General features: G+C 46.1%; 1 protein-coding gene across 1 annotated transcript in view; it reads right to left on the reverse strand.

The window, feature by feature from the left end:
- Positions 1-210: 210 nt before the first annotated feature.
- Positions 211-17957, reverse strand: part of CCNI (cyclin I) — a 51605-nt gene continuing 33858 nt past the window's right edge. Inside the window, exons 3-7 of the mRNA XM_065405203.1 lie at positions 11549-11683; positions 5494-5568; positions 5186-5326; positions 3511-3741; positions 211-1907 (exon numbers count right to left, since the gene is read on the reverse strand). Of these exons, the coding sequence (XP_065261275.1) occupies positions 1449-1907; positions 3511-3741; positions 5186-5326; positions 5494-5568; positions 11549-11683 (1041 nt within the window). The 3' untranslated portion in view covers positions 211-1448. The remainder of the gene's footprint in view (positions 1908-3510; positions 3742-5185; positions 5327-5493; positions 5569-11548; positions 11684-17957) is intronic.

Consider the following 17957-nt stretch of genomic DNA (forward strand, 5'->3'; position numbering starts at 1 on the left):
TAGCATCCTGGATCCTTGGCAGCTCTGAAAAAAAAATAAAAAAAAAAAAATCAGGACTATAGTGTATTAAAACCCACGCTTCCTTTTCTCTCAGGTGCCCTGCTTGGAAGAGTCCACCTGGCAGTGGCTTGTCAGCATTGCTGCAGCCCCAGTGTAACACTCACCTTTGCCCAGTGCAAAAAGCAAAAGCAAAATAAAACAACTCACAAATTAAAGGACAACTTTTTTTTTATTGCTACCAGAAGGCTTCCATCAGTACAATGGCTCTGAACACCATATCTTCCTCAGGGCTGCAGAGAGAGCTAAAGATCCAGGGCAGGTCATTCTGAGGAACAGGGATTAAACATTTTAAAAAGGACAAGCTTTTAAAGGTTTTTTTTGTTTTTTTAAACTTTGGGTTAAAAGTTACATAAACACAAAACTTGGGGTATTTTGTGGCTTATAATTACACACGTTCCAAAACTCAGAATCACAGAACCGTCCCAGCACCTAAATGAGCAGCATTGATCTCATGCTAAAATTTACAAACATATCAAAATCAATTGCAGACTTTACGGTTTGCATTTGACGCACGCATTAATTAAATCTTGTGTGAGCACCTACAAGAGAGCCAATTGACTGCAAAAATCTTTGTGTGGATGTGAAAAAACAATATTTTAGTCAAATTGGCCTAATCATGTGACTGATTGCTTTCACTTTTTAAAATCAAAACCACAATCACTTAGTTTCTAATCACAATGACTTCTTATTTGTGTAAGACACTAAACACAGTCTCCCTACTGCTTTTCTATAGCATGTTCACACTGCTTTGGCTTTTTAAATGTGGGGCAGTTTGCAAATGCCGTAGGATTGTTTTTCCAAATCTTTTATTTAAAGCCAGTTTGAAATATTCTTACATTAAAACACCAAAGCAGCTAATGAAATAAAGAAGGATTTTTGGTTGTTATGGGGAAAAAAAGATATCTGTGGTGAAGGTCAGAGTACAGAGAATCACACACAAGACTTGCAGTGTTAAAGGAAGAGCAAACAGGAAGAGGAAATCGGAACAGAAAGACACGGGATGGCTGGAAAACCTGGAACAATTTTGCACAATGTGAGCTCTTGGACACGGAAGATGGATTATAATACACAGTAGCAGAAAAACAGGGGAACCAATGACACTAGAAAGAAAAAAAAAATTTTTTTGCTACTTTTTTTGTTTGTTTTTTGGGTCTTTTGTAGATTTTTTATACTTTTTTGTGTTTTTAAGTGCTTAAATAATAGTTGAACTATAATTAGCCACACGGGGGGTGGTGGGGGGGAAAATCTTCAAAAAAGGTTTTCTTGGCTCTCTTCAGTTCAGCCTGATGAGATACAGCTTCTTTCCCAGCCCACTCCCGCATACATCATAGCCTGATTTTGCATGGTTTAAAAAGTAGCTTTCCTCTGAACGCTTGCGCAGGCGGTAGCTACATAACAGAGACCGGCTGTAAAGGTGGGCAAGGGGAACTGTTCCCCTCTTGCCTCGACACATCGGCGCCACAAACAGACCCCACGTTTTCTAGCGCCGCCACCTCTGGAGCACTGTCTTCATTGTAGAGCCGCTTGATTCCATCGTAGAAGTCATCCACCTCCATCTCTTCCACTTTGCGCTTGGCGGAGGCTTGCTTGCAGCCAGTGGGAGCTGGCAGACACTGGTAGAACCCGGCTGTACCTTTGATTGGCACTTCTGGTCGGCTGTTGTCCTTGGAGAATTCTGGCCCTGGGACAGAGGAGGGGTTGAATCTGAACGCTCCTCTGTTACAGGTCACCAGGGTACGCTTGAGGGGACTGTAGACATATACAGAATTGGGCGGCAGAGCAGACTGCAGAGTGGAAAGGTGACGGGCCACAAGCTCCCGACAGTGGATCAGCTGGGAGCTGTCCATCTAGATTGGAGAAACAGACACAGGCATTGCAAAACAAGGTGAGTCACTGCAATTCTGGCTCTCTACACGTCCATCGTCCACATACCTAGCTGCTGCTTGTTTACGTGCTGAATGTGGGGAAGTGATCAGTTGGAGGCGGGATTATTCTGCTTAAAGGCCAAGATTTTTCAAGATGGCCCAAGAGATTTGGACACCTGATTCCCATTACAATTCATGGGAATTGGGTGTCCAAATCCCTTAAGTGGCTTTGCAAATGTCATCCAAAATGTTTATCAAAGGCCTGTGTGTTCCTACCTCTTACATATCGGTCTGTATGCAGCAGAAAAAAATTAACCCTTCCACAAAGCCTTCCTAGTTAGGACACTTAACGTATTTAAGTGTGCTATAACCACTTCCATCTCTGGTGTATCAAGGGAATATTTTATACCTTCCCTTGCTGCACTGGCGGGGGGGGGGGGGGGGGGTGGCTGGGAGGAGAAAAGAATGATCACATCTTTCTGGTTAGTTTAACCCCTTGTGGCCAGGCCAGTTGGGCCTTCCCTGCAGTAAACAATTTTGATTTGTACATTAGCTCATGCATTAGGCTCCCGCTATCAAGAAGTGAACATATTAATCGCCAAACAATGCCAAATATTTGCAGAGATGTCTCAAAGACTCAACCCTTCAGGCTGTCGCCTGAACATCTTTGCAAAACATAGAAACTACCCCCTCCCTCCAGAAAAAAAAAAAAGAGAGAGAGAGAGAGAGAAAACAAAAAATCTCAACCACAAAACCTTGCATCCAAAACTCAGAGGCTGGGAATCTGACAGCTCTTGAGGCCTTATCCACACCCCTGTACTCACAGAAAAAAATGCTGTTTTCAATCCTATTTCAGATCCAGATCCAGAGATTAGCTCCACTAAAGTTGACACAGTTACAACCAGCTAAAGATCGGTGCCATAAAGTCAGATCAACCAAAGTCTAGACTTATTTCCACTTTCTAATCTGGGGGCTCAATTCTACTCTCATGCCCATTTGACACTATGGGGGATATCCTCTGACTTATACCAGCAAGAGAACAATCAGCCCCAGTCTGTCTCTGTGCCATGCAGATATATCATTAAAGGTACATGTATCTTCTTGTAACTTGCCTATGACTTGACTCAGCTTTATTGGATGGGTGTGTTACACTGACTGCAGCAACAACTACTATACTGGTGTCAAAGATTTCCTGGAGCCTAGGGACACAAATCAACTTGAATGAACAAGAAGTAGGTCTATGTTCATCTTCAGTAAGGTGGGGAGAGATGGTGTGCAAGAGACATGAAGGGGGAGGAAAAGCCGCCTGTCCTGCTGAATTTCAATCTATTCAGCTCTCTCCATTAGCTTGATGATTCACTTCCTGGCCTATGGCTAACCCAAGTGATTCTCTCTCAATTGCCTGCTGCCAGAGTAATGGTCACAAGACGAGAGAGGTTTCATAACCACTGATGGCTGTTTAGTGCAGACCATCAGCTTCTCCTCCTCCTCCTCCTTTCAGTGGCTGTCCCAGAAACACGGGACCCTTCTCCTACCCAGAATGCCAGTTAGCTGGGATGTCTGGAAGACTCTGCCCGGCCCTCACCTGTGCTTTCTGGAGCAGTTCAATGATGAGCGCGAGCCAATCAGGAATCAGCTTCTCCAGTTCCAGACTGATGATGGCCAGTGCCAGCATGGACCCCTTGAACTGCAGCAGCTGGTAACAGGCCATGCAGTGCAGTAACTGCTTGGTGAGAACAGCCACATGCTGAGATGGGTTCATCTTGGGCAGGACTGTCAGTAACTGAGGCCTGGTTGACACAGCAACTGCATGGAACTGAGGAAAAAGAGAAGCAAACCAGTCGGTATGTTACTGACAGAGTTTAACACACTGCTTCATAAGCACATGCGATGGCACCAGCAGCCATTTGTTCCTGTGCCTTTGAAATAACATAGCCCACTTGAACCTCCAACAGCACACACGGAGTGAGCGTTCCCCCCCGCCCCACAAGGATCTCCCATCCCATGCTCTGCTTCACCCCAGCCAGGCACTGTCCCCCACGGCAGACGGCTCTGGGAGGAGTGGGAAGCCTCGTGCTGGGTTGAGATGGGTCTAGGGGGATGCACATTGTCCCCTCGTTGGCCCTTCGGAGATACCCCAGGAAAGGTGACACAGGCGGGGAAGTCCTGTCCGTGGTGGGGACTGCCTTGTAAGGGGTGGGGGAGCAGGGTCCCAGGGCAGCTGTGGCCAGGAGAAGTCCTGGATAGAGCAGTTCTATAGGCGTAGTGCTGCCAGGGAGGGGCATGGAGCCCCTGTATGGATGGTCCTGTCCTCTTCCTGAACTGCAGACTCAATGGTTCAACTGGACATGGACAAACAGGGCTCTCCCCTGGGATGAAACCATTGAGGAGAGATTCTGTGAGGGGAGACAAAGTTTTCTTTGCCACTGTCCCCCTGCCATGGGTTTCACCACACGAAAGGGCTTTCTGGCCCCAGTTTTTAACCCATAAACAAAAACCTGGGTCAGTTAAGGACACATTGAAGCACATTTCACATCCACCGATGATGTCTCCCCCCCCCACTCCTTAATTCCTTTGTGTTCTATTGTCGTCTTGCTTTGATCCTGGAGCAGATATACTGGCAGTTAACATTTAGGGCCAAGATTTTCAAGAGGGACTAAAGGTTTTGGGTGCAAGTTTTGGGTGCTCAACTCGAGACATAGGGGCAGAACTGGAAGGGACCCTCTGTGTCACAAAGTCCAGTCTTGGGCCACCATAGGCAAACCCATCAGATAATCCTGTTCATAAACCTATCAAGCTCCATCTTAAAATTAGTTGGAGGTTGTTTGCTCCCCCTACTCCTTTTGGAAGGCTCCTCCAGGAACACACACTTCTGATGGTTAGAAACTTTCTAATTTCCAGCCTGAATTTATACATGGCCAGTTTATATCTTACGGGGGGGCCTGATTTTCAGACGACGCAAGCTCAGCATATTCTGAAAATCAGGCACCTTTAAGGTGTCTAAAGTTGGTACCCAAAAATCACTAGTCACGTTTGAAAGTCTTTGCCTAGATTTTTGTTTAGGCCATGTCTATGAACATATGGCCAAATCCTAGAATCCTTACCTACACCAGCAGTAGGGATTTTTGCCCAAGTAAAATCTGAGTAAGTCCCTCAAGATTTGGCACATACTCACATTAATGCCAATGAAATGGGGGGGGGGGGGGGAAACAACAACCAAGGACGAGCACTGGAAAGAATGTAATTAGCAACATATTTACAATATGAAGGAAATCCAGTGGCGTAGCCATGTGAAGATCCCAGTGCAGTTTATCCAGAATAATCTTCTCCATTCTGCGAATTTCAGCTGGAGAACAGCCACAAAAACTGTCTCTGGCCAACACCTTCAGTACTGGAATCCTCTGCCGAAACAGACGTTAAAAAACAAAAGAAAAGCAAGAACAATCATCAGTCATAAAAGCCGTTTCTTTCCTGTCCTGGCAAGTGGCAACCCCCCTGCTCAAGCGACCAAAGAATTAGAGGAGCATATAATTTAAAGTAGCTGCTAGGCCTTTAGAGAAAATATTACCTCATCTTCCTCAATGGTCTTGGCAGCAAGGAAGAAGCAGCTGATCGCAATACAATTCAAGTACTTTGGACGGGCCTAGGAAACAGAAAAAAGTCGCAGCGTGAGTACAATGCAGAACCTGATTTGTGACCATCTGGCTCCAACTCCCTTACCCTGTGATCTCGGGATGCCAAAACAATGCGGACAGGATCAATGGGCTGCCCTCCAACTACACTGCTCCTATTGTGAGCCGCGGAAAGGAAAAATCCATACTCCATTACATGAGGCAGGATAGAAGTCAGTCAGCCCCAGCGTCCTAATTGGCATCCAGTGATGCGCATCGCTGGAGAGGAACAGGAGCTTGTTTTTAGTGGGAGCAGTGGTACTTGGAAGGAGAAAAACAGAAGGTTGGATCCTCCGTTGGCATAACTCAGCACAGCTCCACCTACTTCAATGGAGTCAGGCCGATTTCCACCAGCTGCGGATCAGGCCCAGAGAACAACATGGGTTAGATGTGAAGCAAGGAAGAAGATAGAGCGGAGGTGCTGACGTTGTACCTAGTCAGAAATAAACACCAAGAGAGAATTATGTTTTATGGCAGCAGCTCTCAAACGATGGTAGCTGAGCCCTTTCTGGTGAAATATTTTGGAGTCAGCAAGCAGTGGAGCGCAGGGAGAGGAGGGGACTAGGAGAGACCAAATAGCAAGTGTGAAAAATCAGGACAGGGAGGGTTAATAGATGCTTATATAAGACAAAGCCCCTAATATTGAGATGGTCCCCAATAATATCGGGACATCTGGTCACCCTAAGAGAACCTCTCTTGCAGAGTGACAACAATGAAGAACCCTTGTTATGGGCCCCAATTCTGCAAAAGCACTTAAGCATGTACTTAACTTCGGGCACATAGGTAGTCAATTGAAATCAACAGAACTCATGGGTGTGCCTGAAGTTAAGCACGTGCTTAAGAGTTTTGCTGAATCGGAACCTTAGTGGCTATATTAATGTGATTCAGGACTTTGTTTCCCATGCCAGCGAAGCAGGAGGGCGAGAAAGGAAGATGCATCCCTCGATTCTGTACGCACAGAGTACAGTATTCAGCCCTGTGAAAACCAGGAGCAATGTCTAACATCTAGGACAGCATGCTGTGCACAAACTGAGCAGCACTGTTATGTCCCGTCCCGTCCCCCCCCCCCCCCCGGCCACTCCCAAACAGCTAGCTGACAATTTATCTCACGCAGTCGGTATTGACAAAAATTTAAATGCCCTGGTGGAACATGGAACTGAAAGAAGCCGCCGGGCATGGGAGAGAGATAAATAAGTAAAAGCCCTGCAGAACACAAAATCCATTTTTAACCTAGAGCACTTCCGTGATTAATTCCAGGCGGATTAATTCCAGCAGCCAGAATGGAGCTACAGGGCAGTTCCAAGGCCCGATCCTGCAATCCACACTCACACAACTAGGTCCCTAAACAGTCAACATGACTCCTCCCAGCAGGGAGCAAGGGGGAAGGGATGCAGGATCAAGGACAAACATAGCCTCTAACAGGTTCCAGTTCCTGTGACACAAAAGGAATTGGTGATTCCCAGGGACTTTGGCTTCTAATGGCGAGGCACCGGGAGGTTTGAATTAAACAGCTGTATAAAATTGCTGTTTCAACGTGTCCAGGTACTGCTGACAGTGAGGAGAACAATGTCCTTGAGGGGGAATCTGTGGTTTGTTCTACATGCCCACACAAGGAAATAAGGCGGGGCGGGGTGGAATTACCCACACCACAGGTGACAGTGCAGGAGGAAGCAGCAGCCTCCACAGGCCCACAAGTGGGGGGAGGCTTGATTCAGCCCCTCTCCCACACAGCACAGCTCAGCCGGCACAGAGGGGGACGTAATCTGCACAAGGTAAAGGGCTGGCACCAATCATTTTCCCTTGGTGCAAGTGGGGAAAAACTAGACAGCAGAGAGGCTTCTCGAGTTCCCTGGTCTGCTCCAGGAGCATCACAACTACATGCTGCCCCTTAGTTAGAGCCCTGGGTAACGCCCCCCGAGAGCTCTCAGTGAGTAACCCCTAAATCCACAGCATCCTTCCACACTGTACAGCACCTACTGTCACCTGACACGGCTTGAGTCGGTTACACTAGTAAACGCAGCCAGGACGGAGATAAAATTTATTAATTTCTACTACAAACCTAGGTCCCTTTCATGGTAGACAGGCAAATCCTTTCCAATTAATATTAACTTACTAAACTGGAGAGAAGAACCCAAAGTCTTCACCCCACATCAGTCAGGCAGTTCTGTAAGAGACCAACAGCTAATCTCCTGGGAGACCTTCTTAACAACTGCCATCTTCAATAGGAAACTGGGTTCTACTCCTATCTTGGCTAGAGAGCCACTGCAAGACCTTGGCCAAATCACGTAGGGCCACTGACTTCAACGGGCTTTGGATCAGGCAGACAATCAATTCACGCCTCAGTTTCCCCCATCTATACAATAGGGACAATATTTCCTTGCATTACAGGGGTGTGGCAAGGCTTAGTTAAAGTTGTGAAGTGCTTTGACATCTCTGGATGGAAGGGGCTGGAGAAGGGCGCAGTGGAGCAAGAGGAAAGAATTGGGGATTTGTGAGAAACAGTAAATTTTATTTAGTAGGGCGAAGGCAGATCCCTGCATGCAGAGAATGGAAAAGGAGCTGTTGAAGACAGCTTGTAGGAGAGTTTCAATGTGTACTGAAAAATTCCCCCATAAAATACTGCATTATTTTAGCAGAAACTGTGTCCTGCTCACCCCTCCTGCCCCTGACATCATCTGGGCTCTAAACTAAAACAGATCATCAGAGTCCCTTTGTGAGACAGTATTAAAATACAGTCACACTGCGCTGGCTCCCACACCACCCCCTCTGTGCTCCCTGTTTATTGGCAACTGCCACACAGTTAAACCAAGACTGTAATTATGTTGAGGATTAATTATTTAGTGCAGTGATCTATAGCAAAAGCCACTGCTGGTATGTGAATGAACCAGAGCATGGCTGGGCAACAGGACGGGGCGTAGAACAGTCTGAACTATTTCAAGGCCCATTCGAGTTCAAGGGAAGCTATTCTCTGTCTCAGTATAAAAATCCCAGGCAGTGGCTAAAATTCTCCTTTCACACTTCTGTACATCGGGAGTAACTCCAAGTCAATGGAGTTACCCTGTTGTAAATCCGGTTTAAATGCAGGGAGAATAGGCCCTGTTTATTTGCAGTAGGGAGGGGAAAAGGACATGTTTAAATGATCAATGCTATACCTGGGGGGGGGGACCATGTTAACTGAAACTCCACCCCAAACTGCTTTCAGTGTTTTCTATTGTCACCACTCCTTGGCGTACAGAATGGAGTTTCTTTTAGTCCTGGTCTATGCCGCTTCATTTCACAGTAGCAGCCTCTATAGAGCAGTCAAAGGCTTTGACTGCTACAGAAATACTGAAACCACAATATTTTCCTAAGGGCATTAGCTATTTAGGGGTTTCAATAATGCATTTTCTATCCGTTCAACATGTGACCCAGTCACTGAGATGTCAAAATGGTTAGGTCAGGATTTCTTTAAAAACAAAACTTTTCAGTGTCTCGCAGTTTAAGCACTATCAATATTTCACCATATAAAAGACGTAGAGTATGTCCACACAGCCGACGTTAAAGCGCTGCCGCTGTGTAGTCGCGGCTCCGGCACTGGGAGAGAGCTCTCCAGAAGTCAACTTGTGGAACTCCTTACCTGAGGAGGTTGTGAAGGCTAGGACTATAATAGCGTTTAAAAGAGAATTGGATAAATTCATGGTGGTTAAGTCCATTAATGGCTATTAGCCAGGATGGGTAAGGAATGGTGTCCCTAGCCTCTGTTTGTCAGAGGGTGGAGATGGATGGCAGGAGAGAGATCACTTGATCATTGCCTGTTAGGTTCACTCCCTCTGGGGCACCTGGCATTGGCCACTGTCGGTAGACAGGATACTGGGCTAGATGGACCTTTGATCTGACCCGGTACGGCCGTTCTTATGTTCTAATAAAACCACCTCCGTGAGGGGAATAGCACCCCGCACTGAAGCACTGTCTACACTGCCACTTTACAGCGCTGAAACTTGCAGCGCTCAGGGGGGTGTTTTTTCACACACTCCAAGCGAAGAAAGTTTCAGCGCTGTAAGAGGCAGTGTAGACAAGGCCTTACTGGAAGATCCAATTTGTACTTTAGTGAGGCAAGCTATGTTAATGATGTAACCACGGGGGTAAAAATTTAAACTCCTCCGCATATATTGCTGACCTCTATTTTAGCAATGTTTGTAACGGGATTAAAAACTCAAGCAGAGGAGACTGCCCATTTACTGAGAACCAAGCTTAACAGAGCAAACAGAATAAAGGATTATATTAGTCAAAGGCAAGACTGCCAGTTTCTAGAACTCAAGGCCGGGGGACATGTTTCTCCACTGCCCTGCACCTCGTGCAGAGCACTACCATTTCAATTCAGTGGCATTTTAGACCCACTTTGCATTTACTCTGCAAGCTGTAAGTGATTGCACCGGGGTTGGGCAGGACAGCACAGACTCGGGGGCCGTGAGTCATGGTACCATGTATGCCCCAAAGGCTGGTTTTTAAAATATTTTAATCAGTTTTGTGGAATTTTATTTCTTAAACCACTGTGTTCACCGTACTCTCATGGGCACACTCACAGCTCCACTCCAATAGACTCCCTTTATGGCCTTCACCGAGAAGCTCCTGGATTTATTATTATTATTATTTATTTATTATTTATATTACTGCAGCACCCTTGGAGCCCTAATTGTGGGCCAGGACCCCACTGTATTAGGTGCCGTCTTTTGCCCTACCATCTTCATAGAGCCCTCCCTCCCAGACCTACCCCTTGATGCTCGGCCCATTGACGTCAATCAGGCTCCTGGCGGTGAAGGTCTCCACACTTCCCTGCCTGTCTCCTACCTGTGTCACCCTGCTCCTGAAGCCCTTTCTGCCATACTGCTTTCTTTCCCCGCCTTCCCAAACATTCTTCTATCACCTCACACTCCAGGAATTACGCTGGGGCGGTTCTCTGGCCTGTCTTGAGCAGGAGGTCAGACTAAACCATCACAATGCTGCCTCAACCTATGAATCTGTTCCCTGCCATGGTTCTGGCTAATCCACGGCCATCCCACTACTCCTACGTCCCTAGCCCCTGGGCAACAGCAATGCCAGGTGATGCAAACCAAACAAACTCAGACCTACCCAATGTCGGAGTTAAATATTATAGAAACACAGACCCTCCGTGTCATTCCATAGGACATACGAGTATGGAAAGGGCTTACCAAGAAGGCTGTTGCATTTCAGAATCTATTTAGTTTAATGACCTTTTTTGTATATTTTAAACCAGAGGATGCATTCCGATTTCTACTTCGATCCTTCCTCCCCCCGCACCCCCCTTTGGAGAAAATATTTGGATACAGCTTGGAAGACAAATGCCTAGGTGAGGCTAACTCAACATTCAAACAAGGTTAACAGAGACAGCATGAACATGGACAGCTTCTAGAGAGTGGAGCGATTATCTCCTCTCTTCGGTTAAACCGATGAGCTGCAGCATGTCAATGGAAGCTGGCAAAACAGGGAAGAGAGCAGGTATTCCTGACACGGATACGCACTGGGCCAGATTCTCAGCTGAGGTAAGCTGGCATGTCTCCACTGCAGTCAATGCAACTATGCTGATTTACATCAGGTGAATATCTGGCCCATTAACTAAAAAACGAAACTGGTGCAGAAAGCCATCTACTATTTGTATGACTGTAGCACCTAGGTGCCCGAGTCGGAGACCAGGCCCATTGTGCTCTCATGATAATAGGGGGTTTCCACAGACCCAGCTGCACTGTTCGGGCATAGTTAGGAAGGGATATACTGAAGACACTAATCTCGTTCAGCATCTGAAATCGAAGGCATCATGCAGTGCATAAACCGGAAGGACACTCTCTCAGACAATGAGTCTGCTTAGATTTGGCCCAGCAGCAAGGAGAGTCACTTCCAAAGCCATGAGCTGGTGGTATAAATCCACTGGAAGATACAGATCCTGAAATGATTTACCTTTACTGTGGCTAAAAACCGGTCCAAGAGACTGACGGCCAGGGCGAGTGTTTCTGGATAAAGGTGGAACTGGTACTTGAGTTTGGCCAGCCACTGAATCACCTCATCCCGTTGTGCTGGAGAAATGGCTACATCCTGTTGAAGAAAAAAAACAACAAGCTGTACTCAGACCCAGAACCTGAAGACTGAGTGAACTGAGAGAAGGCAAAATATTAACATATGCAGAAACAAAGCCCTATGTGGCTGTTCGAGGGAAGGGGGACCAGGGGGGTGCTTTTAACACAGCCTGAAGCCACTTTCTATGTCTGCACCTGGGGTTCTTAGTGGTCATATTGACGTCTCCTGACCTGATTTGTGGGTGCGCCCATAGAGTTAGAAGTCTAGCAGGCTGGAGCTGCGGCATGCCCTAGGATAGACTTTTAGAATGTGGCTCCATAACACTGTTGTCTAAACGAAGGTGTACGAAAATTGAAAAGCTCCAATCAGATAGTGTTGTGGCTGAAAAGGCTACGTTAGGTGATGCTAGTCTCATGTTTAACAAAAAATAGTACATACAGAAAAATGCACTATCCAAGTGAAGATGCAAGTCAACAAATATGAACCCTATTCTTTATGGTAACCACAGGCCACATCCTGTAGACTACTGAGCACTCTCTGCTCCGACCGGAGTCAGTAGGAATCAAAAGTATTCAGCAACTTGCGGGATCAAGCCCTCGGCCCTTATCCAAGCTGACCTATGAGAGACACCTATACCTGCAGTGATCCCTTCAACGACAACAGGGGTCCCCCCCGTAAGGAGCTTAGGATTCAGACCTATTTAAGTTCCAAGATAATATTTCCACCACCAACCACAAGCTCTGTACCATCTTGTTTGTGGGGCTTGTGGTTTTAATGCGTCTAGGGAACAGCCTTTAGTGGTCGATCTAAACAGTTATGCCTCCTCTAGCCTAGTTTAGGCTTAAACAAAGAAAGCCCAAAACAGAACAAACACAACCTTCTGTGTGTCACTGAAATGTGATTTGGAAGCTCAAGAGACCCACTGTGCAGCTCCCACCGTGAAAGAGAAGACCAAGTGTGCTCCCGTGAAAGTTACTGAAGTTCCATCAACTTGAAGAGAACATAGTCAAAGCCTGATTTTCCAAAAACCTCACACGTCTAAAAAAGGAGGAGGCCATGCCCTCTGATACATATTCATTTCCTATTATCTGCACTGTTTATTATCTGAAATAATTCGATCTCCTCCTTTCCAGGCAGATGACAGATTTGACTGTAACTAAAAAGAACGATTATTGTTCAGGCTCGTTGGATGTGTCCCAGGACAGCTAGAATAACTATGTAATTCATAGTTGTGTTCTTGTTGCAACAATGGTTCCTTGGGAACGGTCAGATACTCCTGGCCTCATTTTAAAATATGCTCCGGAGAGTTGCCATTCTGCTGTATCCTGTGCTGGCAAGAGGGGTGAATTTTATGATCAAGTTGGTCTTTTCCATCTCTAATTACTAAGACCCTGGTATTTTACATCCTACAGTATCTAAGCAAGCGCAGGATTTGGTAACATGTCAGGTGTAATTATCTCATGGGGGGGGGGGGGGCGGGGAGGGAAGATGACTTGGAAGGGCATTTTAGGGCTTAGCAAGTAAGTCTCCGCCTTTGAATGAACTTACCAATTACTGAGCTGTGTGGATAAGAAACCTATTAAGAGACAAATTCCTTGCCATCCCTGATCATGTGAATTCTGGAAAACCTGAAATACTCTATGTCTTTTGGCTGCAGGGGTGAAGCACCAACCCCTTGGGCATCAGCCATCTACAGTTCATTGTGTTCATACCGCAAGAGGAGATCGACCACAGCATTAACCCGTAGATCCCTGGTGTTTGCCAGACCACCAGCTAACTGAAGGCATTAGGTAAATATATGGCCACAAGTCTAAGGTATAATAATCCACTCCCGTAATATTTACTCTAAAATACGTTGCCCTAATCAACATCTGGCAGATGTCCTAAGAATCAATGCAATCTTACTTTTTGCCCTACCCACAGCAGGTGTTATAAGGTACATGCATGCTGTTTCTCTGCCCCCACCCCCACCCTCAATCTACTTCTCCAAATTCAAACCCAGCAATAGTGGGGCCTGGTTTTCAGAGGCATTCAATACCCACAGATCCCAATTGTCTGAGACCCTGAGCCCAGAATGAGAGGGGCATCTGGATAGTCATTTATATATCAGTTTGTGCAACAGATTGCAAGCAGTATCTGGACTTCTGGTAAGGGAAATCAGCAGAGTGTGGCATCCTACTGCAGTACTGAACCTCCCAGTCCAAGTTTACTTGCCCAGAGGTGATCCAGCAGTTGTGCTCATGCATATGAAATCCCCGTCACTGGAAGTTTTTAAGAACAGGTTAAACAAATACCTGGTCAGGGATGGTCTAGGTTCACTTGGTTCTGCCTCAGCACAGGGGGATGAACTAGATGACCTTTTACAGTCCCTTCCAGCCCAGTATTTCTAGGATTCTGTAGTTCTGGTGGTCTGGACAACTGGTCCACCACCTAACTTTTGGATAGATGGGGGAAAGAAAATTCACCCCCCAGGATACCCGGAGAGAATTGTCAGCGGATCAAGGAGGAGCTTTGCATTAAGCAAGGGGTCCATGAGGAGGGGTATGAGCACATCTGTGAGGTAGGGAAGCACTCTCATCAACATGAGGCAGGTACCAATAGCGCTCAGGAGTGCTAAGCCCCAACTCCAGGGCTCTTCCCTTAGCCCAAATGGGCTCCTGGAACCAGCACTCCCACAATGTCATAACTTCCCTGTGTTTGTCAAGTTTTCTGCACTGTCTAGGTGGGAGTTTCAAAGAGCGACAAATGGAGCTAGACAGCAGATTCCCACTGAAAGTCTGCCTTTGGGGGTGGGGAAAAAACCCTTACAAGGCTGGATCGAACTAGAGCACTCTGCAGCACTCTTGACCTAACCACTGATCAACCGAAAATCGTACGGCACGTGGGTGAGGGAAAAACTCAGCACTCTTAACTTACAAGGTACTAAGATATCACTAACAGACAAACAAGCCCAGTCTCAACAAAACGGATTAAGCCACTGGAACTAGGCAAGCACACACTTTTGCTAGCAGCAAATGGGACGAGGGTTTTTTATTTTGTTTTTCAATTCCACATACACTTACTGAACTCAAAAACAGCGCAAAACACATTTCACTGAAGATTTCAACAACCAAATTACCTCTGGCCTCTGCCCAAGAATGGAAAACATCAGCTGCAAAAGAGCTTGTTGGCTAAAGTCACAAGCAACTGAAAATGAGGGTTTATGGCTGAAGTTACACATCAACCTTAACTACAGTAGTCACAGGCACTACCATTAAAACATTCTGTTCTGCTTGTATGCGAAGCCTCATTTCCTCTGCTGCAATATTTACAGCTGGTCTGCCTAACGTTTGGAGGCATGTGGCTGTTCCCACTTCAATTCTGGTGACTGCAACTTGCTGAGCTAGAAGGGAAGCAGCCATCAGGTGTGCTTTTTCTCCCATGAAGGTGTCCTTGAGAGCCCTGCAGCCCTCAGTGCTGCTGCTAATGTGGTTTCAAAATGTGGAATCGAATGATGGCTGCCAAGGCACTGTGGCAAAAGAGAGCTAACAGATTGCACAAACAAAACACCAGGCTACTCTGAGTTGTTGTGGGTTGCTTTCCTTTTCAGCAGAAGACCGAAGGAGAAAGGAGAAAAACAATTAAAAAATAAAATAAAAACAAACACCCACCACTGATGCAATAACTAATTTAGAGATCTGTTCTACTAACCAACAAGACCATCGAAAGGGATTAATGTATCGAATGTAACGCTGTCTATTCTATACACCATTTCCTTTTTAAAAAGGGAAGTTAATTTAGTACAGCAAAGAATATATAAGGGACCAGCCTGATTATGCAGCCTCCTGCCTTAGGCCTGCTCTACATGGTTTTTGTACTGATTTAACTATTTCACTTGGGGGGGGGGGGGGTTTATATTTTTACTGAAACAGTTCAATCGATACATACCAATATACTACAAACCACTATATCACATTTATACCAGTATCACTGTCGATGCTGGGGTTGTACCGATTTAACTATTCCAGTTTCAAATGGTACAGGGTGCCCAACCTACAGCCCGCGGGCCATATACGACCTACCACCGTATTTCATAAAGCCTGCTTCAACACAATATATTAACGGCCGAATCATTACTGTTTTGTCATGTTTACATCACTGTGTAAATAAACAATACTGTACATAGGTTGTTTCTATCTAAATACATATGAAATAAGCTGAACTTAAAATATAAATCAATACAGGTGACTTTAAATTTTATTAAAGTATGCAGTAGCTGTTTGGCCCACACAAGTGTAATAAGGGTGAGCACCACTGAACTGAGTGTAGACCAGTCCTTTCGATACCTCCCAACATGGGCGGTGCACATCATAGGCTGGGGGAGACTGCCCCCCCGAACAGCCCAACATGGCCCTGCCCATGCTCTGCCCGGAAGGCCCCCTCCTGCTTGCCCCAGGCAGGCTGGCTGCTCCTTTTCAGGGAAGTGTACTGGGGCTGGGCCCTGGGGCTAGGGCGGCCACGACTGGGGCCGCCCAATGCTGGGGGGCGGGGTGCTGGGGCCAGGCCGCCCGGGGATGGAGGGGCTGCCAGCGCTGCCTTCCCTGTGCTTCCAGGAGGAAGGCTGGGGGCACTGGGGCCAGGGAGGCCTCCCAGCGCTCGGGGAGGGAGGAGGAGCCGCTCACTCAGCACTTGGGGGGCTAGCCTCCCCGAGCCGGCGGGTCACCCGCTGCCCATGCCTCCCCACAGGCAGTGGCCAGAATCACCCATAACAGAAGCCAAATCTTCAGAAGAACTCAGCTCAAATTCAAAACTCAGTTAACCTACCCAGCCCAACAGCTGGGTCAGAACAAGCTGAGCCACCTAGAAGCCAGAACCACGTCTGAGACTCTGCCGCAGAAGTAGCTGCAGTGCTGACAGAAAACATGCAACTTGCTTTTAAACTCACGCGTTTTGCCTGAATACTTCCATTCTGCCATGTTTATTTAGGCCCCGATCTTGCAAAAACTTTGCATGAGCTTAACTTTACAATGAACTCAAAAGATCCATTCACTGGGCATAAAGCTAAACACACGTTTAAGTCTTTGCAAGATCTTTGGGGCTGGAAATATTTCTTACTATGTGTATGTATAGCATGTAGCACAAACAGGGCCCTGATCTCAGTTGAGACCTCTGTAATACAAATAAAACATACTTCAGTTTTTAAAATAAATCTGTCTTTTGGAGAGACAGTAAATTGATTTATTTCTATCACATTAGATCATTTTAGCAAGCGCCATTATGCTGTATGGGTGAAATCCTGGCCTCACTGAAATCAACAGAAAAACTCCGATTGATTTCAGATGGGGTAAAAATTTTACTCACTCTGGAAATGCCAGTTGTCATGTAATATAAAGTATTTAGTAACTCTGCTAAAAACATAATGAAGAGTTTTGGTAGTGGTGGGGTAGGGAACAAAGTTTATCTGGGGAGAAAAATGGGGGAACAGTATGTTAATATTGGACGATATTATAAGGAATATATATCAGATTCTTAATGTGACAGAGATGAAATTGTACATCAAATAAAATATTATAACTCAGCCTACTTCTAAATACCCCAAGGTGAAAAGTGACAGAATGAACTTCACTATCCTTTTATCTGGTGCTAATTTTTATTACAAGGCAAAATACACAAAGGGAGACATAACCACAACCAGGTTTGGACAGTATTGTTGACTTAAAGGGTTTCAAGTAGCTTAAAGGCTTAGTTTGAAAATGCGGTGTCTGGATGAATCTGGAAGCTAAGCTCCAAATGTAAAATGCATCAACGCTGAACCAAAATGCTTCTTCAGACAAACCAAACACGCCTTTAAAAACCTGACCCTCAATCATTGAAAGATTAACAACTCGGCCCTGTCAGTAGGAGTTTTGCCAGTGACTCCAATGGCAACAAGCAAAAGGAAAGATTAAAAATAAATACTACTGAAAATAAAACAGCAGTGTTGCTTTCTGAAGCGTTTCCTCTTGCTATGTGGGTCTATGTACAAGGGGGGAGGAAATGGAGGCTCTTACACCCGTTGCTGATAGGGGAGGCATGTCCTGGCAGTTGGCCAGGAAAAGGCTCAGAAGAAGGCACCTTCCCTGCCAATCTCCGACTCCAACCCTGTACAACTGGGCAGGGTCTCATCTGACCCCTCCACTGAATTCTTCTGTTGGGGAAGGTGTCTCCCTTCCAGCTCCTTCCAGCTAGGTCCCGAAAGGAGCAGGCAGTGGGAGATCACTTACCTATACAGTAGCTTGGAGTTTATGTGCCTGTATCTGCTTCTGCAGCTTTG

Source organism: Emys orbicularis, chromosome 5 (genome assembly GCF_028017835.1).
Source record: "Emys orbicularis isolate rEmyOrb1 chromosome 5, rEmyOrb1.hap1, whole genome shotgun sequence".
NCBI classification, from domain to species: domain Eukaryota; kingdom Metazoa; phylum Chordata; order Testudines; family Emydidae; genus Emys; species Emys orbicularis.